The 5,455-nt window shown below is 48.2% G+C and overlaps 1 protein-coding gene across 1 annotated transcript; it reads left to right on the top strand.

Moving 5' to 3' along the window:
• Positions 1 to 399: 399 nt before the first annotated feature.
• On the top strand, positions 400 to 4,789 carry LOC128918022 (urotensin-2 receptor-like). Its single transcript, XM_054221858.1, has 2 exons — positions 400 to 569; positions 3,074 to 4,789. The coding sequence occupies exon 2, from the start codon at positions 3,218 to 3,220 to the stop codon at positions 4,364 to 4,366; it is 1,149 nt and encodes a 382-aa protein (XP_054077833.1). The 5' UTR covers positions 400 to 569; positions 3,074 to 3,217; the 3' UTR covers positions 4,367 to 4,789.
• Positions 4,790 to 5,455: the final 666 nt, after the last annotated feature.

The following is a 5,455-nucleotide window of genomic DNA, read 5'->3' as shown; positions in this document are numbered from 1 at the left end:
CAGCCGACCCTCCCGCAGGAATTTAACCCTCCCTGGCCCAACCACTCTCCCCTGACACAATGCTTTTGCTCAGGCGACGTTAGGCATTTGAGCTCTCCAGTGCGATGTAAAGAGGGCTGGGATAGCTTTTCCTATCACTGGTCCTGGGATGAAAACAGCCGTGACATCTCCCATCCCCAGTGGCTCACGGCCAGGCGGGGGGAGCCAGCTAAACAAGCCATGGCTATCAAAATGCTGCTGCTTTAAAAAGGCTCTTTGCTGGCTGCAGTCAAAACCACGCTATGCCTAACGTCACTGAGTAACAGAAATAGCAGGCGTGAGTGAAGGGAGGAGAATGAGAGTATTAAGAGCGCACAGATTTCAAACATACTTGGCTAGGTAGCACGCTCCCTTCCTGCCGCTGCCTTTCCAGATGCGACGGAGCACAGGGATCTCTCGCTGTCTGCCCAGGAAGGAGGATTCTCTGGTTTTCTTTTTTTCTCCTTTTTTAAGTTTCAGCTTTAATACTACCAGATTCCTTTTTATTTTATTTCTTGTAGGAAACGTCATCTGCTGGATTTAAAAGCAAGGTTTGAGCAGGAGGAATTCATTTATGTCTGTAGCTACTGATGAATGTGCATGGTACTCCTGTGTGATGATAATGCAGAGGGAAAGGCAGGATTGGCTGAGAAAATTGCTTAGACCGTAAGATGCTTGAACAGCTGCTTGGAATAACAAGCTCTCTATTGTATGTGTGTCTGTGCATATGCGTGAGTGTGTGTATTTCTGTACGAGTGCAGCAATGACAGTCACTTTAAAATTATGCAAGGTTTCCCCAGTTTGCATAATTTTCCTCCTCTAGGAGTGAGGACTTGACTAGCTGTGGGCTCTGTCTGGAGACAGGTGAAGCGTCCGAATTGAATTAGTGCTGTAGCAATTTTATGAATGAAGCCAAAGGCAGGTTGGGTGGCAGAGGAGCAGAGCAGGCAGTCACGGTGTGCTGAGCTCTCCCCAGCAGGAGCTGTCACGCCAGGGAACCGCACGGACGCGCAGAGGCACAGACCTGCTACAAGTGCCCGGAACACAAAGTGAGGCAGCTGCAAGAAAACAGCACCTGGGCCATGGAAACATGCTCCTGAAAATGAGCTATCGCAAATCCAACTGAGCTTGCTAGCTGCGTGTGTGACCATCTCTGGGCTTAGCTGGAGCATCCCATGCAGAGCCATTCATTTCCAACCAACGTGCCAGCACTCGTGCGGCAGAGGAGCAGGCAGAGCTCCCCGAGCACCCGCATCTCCTTCATGTGTGACACTTTTGCTGCCAGCACAGCTCGTATGTGAACATCGATAAAGCAGAAGATGAGGGAGCAAGCCGGTGCCTGGACAGGACCGCACAGCACAGCAGGGGAGGGAGGAGGCAGATTTGGGATTTGGGTTTGCAAGGTCCTAGAAATGGTCCAAGATGCTGGTGAAGCTGCTGCAGACCAGCCCGAAGGAATGACATCCCAAAGGAGCACTGACCACTGCAGGACCACGCTTCATCTCTCCCCCTCGGATGCCTGTACCTAAGGGGCTTGGATGGCAGATGGGCTCTGTGTATTTTCTCTTCCTTTTTTGCACTCCTATCCCAGTTGTTAGGCGAGGAGAAGTCTCCCTCTGCACTGGACTGCGTTCTTTTATGCGGATTTTTTGCATGACATCTCCATAGCACCGATCACCCACAGCAGGTGGTAATGGGAGGAAGAGAAGATGAGGGCAAGTCACGAAGAGGATGAACACTGTCCACCCTCTAGTGCTATAGAGGTCGCTGCCAGGGTCTTTGACACAAGGGCAGTGGGAGGAGGGCCTGGGGCTGTAATCCTGCTGCCAAGGAGTAAGTGGGAAGAAAAGGGCAAAGGAGTCACAGCTGGTGTGGAGGTAAAGGGACGCCGAACTCACTGGGAAAACCTGCAAAACTTAGCAAATTCCCAGAATAAAACAACCTGCCCAGTGGAACGAGGCAGAGGGAAGTCTCTGCCTGCTGAGCCCAGCACCCCCTCTCACAACGTTTTCCAAACAAAGAGACAGTTTGAGCTCCACAAAATACACAGCGTGAACGCACTTCTGTGTGCACTGACCTTTCGGTTGGCACAGGCTTTTGGTATGCCTTAACATTTGGGAATTTTATCTGCCTCTTCAGTGTTTCTCTCAGGTAGGTTTGATCTCCCTTTGCCGACACCCAGAGCTGGTATAAATTCAAAGCAACAGGGTCATGATTTGTACAGCATTGAGCTTGAGCTCACCAAAAGCTCCCACGTACAAAGAGTGACTACCTGCCTAACACGCCGCAGAGCAATCTCACACCTCGCTGCATAAGGCTGCCTGGACAGGTTCACAGACAGGTCTGTCTGAAATGTATCTATCCACGGACAGGTGAAAATCTGTGGGATTGCACTTGACAGACAGCACGAAAAAACCTGATTTTACAGACATATAAAACCCGCAGTGCAACCTACAACTTGCTCTATAGATAGAAAATGCCTTTTTTCTCCATCACTCAACTACAATTTGAAACTGCAGTTAGGACATAGCCAGAGCTTCTCATTCAAGGAAAGTTGCTCCGTGAAAAAAACGCAGAAATGCTTGGACAGGACTTTGAGTGTATCACGTACACAAAATAGATGACAATTGGTCTGCAAGTGGTAAATACAAAGTTTGTTTTCACTTTTTTGGGGTCTTTTACTCCTTCAGAGTTAAGAGCTTAGCAAAGAGGTTTAAGCAATCGTGCTGATAGGTCTGCAAGTTGTGGTTATGAATTTAGGAAGGACGCTTTTTTCCCTAACCCCAAACTAACTACAAGGATTTGCAGCAAGTGGTTCCAGTAATCCATACAAACTCTTTTGTTTCTTCCACGGACACACTAAAACACGTCATTCCTCAAAGCTGTGCTCTTGTAATGATAGCATGAATCCTACACACGAGTGGCCTCTGTGCAGAAGACCTTTGGTACATGCAGACAGTGCAGATACATACTCAGGGACAGGTAACTTCTCAATAATAATTTGTGTTGCTCTGTCAGATTTCTAATATGTTGGTTTCTGATGTCTTTCCTCTAGTGGAGAATGCAGATCTTCCTTGGATGAGACCCCGCTAAGAAATGGTTCACCATCTCCCAGCAGAGGCATTTCTCAGAGCAGAAAGAACAGATCTTCAGACCCCTGTGGCATGAACAAAGCCTCTGGCGTTAAAAGGCCAGGAGGATGTCCCTAACCGACGAACTGGAGAGCCATTTTTCTGCAACCCCCTACATGGTGACAGACACAAGTGAGGGCAGCCTGTTCAGAATCAGACCCAACGCCTCCATCAATGCCACCGGAGACGGCATGCCAGCCTCCAGTTCCATGGAGGACATGATCGCCATCTGCACCATCGGGACGATCCTCTCCCTCATGTGCGTGATCGGGGTGACAGGCAACGTCTACACCTTGCTGGTGATGTGCCATTATTTGCGGTCATCTGCCTCCATGTATATTTACATCATCAACCTTGCCCTGGCAGACCTGCTCTACCTTCTAACCATCCCCTTCATTGTTGGGACCTACTTCATTCAGAAATGGTACTTTGGGGACATTGGCTGCCGCATCCTGTTCAGTCTGGACTTCCTCACCATGCACGCCAGCATCTTCACCCTCACAGTCATGAGCACGGAGCGCTACTTTGCTGTGCTGAAGCCCCTGGACACAGTGAAGAGGTCCAAGAGTTACCGAAAGGCCATTGCTGTTGTCATCTGGCTGGTATCGCTGCTGCTCACTCTCCCCATGCTCATCATGATCCAGCTGGTGCAAAGGGACAACAAAAGCATCTGCCTGCCCACTTGGAGCAAGCTGTCCTACAAAGTCTATCTCACCATCCTCTTCGGTACCAGCATTGTGGGCCCGGGGGTAATCATTGGCTACCTTTACATCCGATTAGCTAAGATTTACTGGGTGTCGCAAACAGCATCCTTCAAGCAGACCAAGCGGCTGCCGAATCAAAAGGTGCTCTATTTAATCTTCACAATAGTGCTGGTGTTCTGGGCTTGCTTCTTGCCTTTCTGGATATGGCAGCTCCTCTTCCAGTATTATGAATCCTTCCCTTTATCTCCCAAGGTGATGAAGAACATTAATTATCTGACAACCTGTCTGACCTATAGCAACAGCTGTATCAACCCTTTCCTCTACACCCTGCTCACCAAAAACTACCGGGAGTACCTGAAGAACAGACAGCGGTCCCTTAGCAGCAGCAGTGGGTACTTCCAAAGGAGGAATCGGTTTCAGAGGATTTCAGGGCGATCCCTGTCCACGAGCAGTCAGCACTGCACAGAGACATACGTTCTTGCTCACGCTCCTTTGGGAAACAGCAGTGCCTGAAGGTAAAATACATCTCCGAGAGCAATCAATATTGACTTCAATGTTGCTTTGATTTAAAGTGTACATTGTAAAGGCAAAGCCTTAGCAGATCCATAACGTGCACACATTTAGTCCAGAGGCTGCGCCATATGTCCGTTCTCATTTTCTTATGTGCCACTGATTTGATGCTAGCAACATTCGGCTGCACATCTATCTAAATAGCCTTTTGCTTTTTATCTTTCTATTTTATAGTGTATGTCTCCTCAAGTAGCCATCAATAACAACAGCCTATAAATAGGGCCATGGTTTTTAATCTTATCAGCTGTCTCACAGAGTTTAAAATTATGTTATCCCGTGAATGGCTGTAGTTTGCTCTTTCTTTTCTTTAGCAGTAATGCTAAAATTGTAGTTGTATAAGGACTGAAAACAGTGAAATAAAGACAAAGCAGCTGATGTTTGTGACTTGCAATCCAGTTTGAATTTGGGGTAGGACTGGACAACTTGGATGAGGCATATCCAGGGGTGTTTGTCCTGGTTTTGGTTGTATTCATGTCTATTCTTTACTCACATGCGTGCACTGGGCTTGATTCTCCATTCACAGAGTTAGTAGCAGAGTTACACCACAGTTCACGTTAACGAGATGGGCTTCCCGTGACAGTGCCACAGCCAGGGAACACTCAGCATCCCCTAATGTGCTGACCCCAAACACATGAGCACCCACGTGGGGGAGCATCATCTGCCCTGGAGAAGTGTTTCTGCCCTCCTCCAAGGAGGAATCAGGAACTCTGATGTTGTTATTCTCAGGGCATCCATCAACAAACTGCAACAGCCAGCCTGAGGGACCAGACCTGCGCTACCAAGTCTAAGAGGAAAGGACAGAGGGAGAGGAGGGGGCGGGGAGATGCGATCTCCGATGGGCAAAGCTGTGCTATCTGAAGTCCTTAATAGTCTCAATTACAAAAGCAAAAGTTCCTCATTAGTGAGATCACTTGTCCTGTTCACAGGAGATGATTTTGCTTTACTGCGACAAAAAGTGAATATAGTCCCACCTACACCAAGAACACTTTGCCTGTCCTGGCTTTCACTGATGATAAAGCATCATTAGTATAA

The sequence above is a fragment of the Rissa tridactyla genome, chromosome 15, assembly GCF_028500815.1.
Source record: "Rissa tridactyla isolate bRisTri1 chromosome 15, bRisTri1.patW.cur.20221130, whole genome shotgun sequence".
NCBI classification, from domain to species: domain Eukaryota; kingdom Metazoa; phylum Chordata; class Aves; order Charadriiformes; family Laridae; genus Rissa; species Rissa tridactyla.
This window is presented reverse-complemented; position numbering and strand designations above follow the sequence as displayed.

Coding starts and splice junctions, on each gene's coding strand:
- LOC128918022 (XM_054221858.1), top strand. CDS start 3,218: ATGTCCCTAACCGACGAACTGGAGAGCCATTTTTCTGCAACCCCCTAC.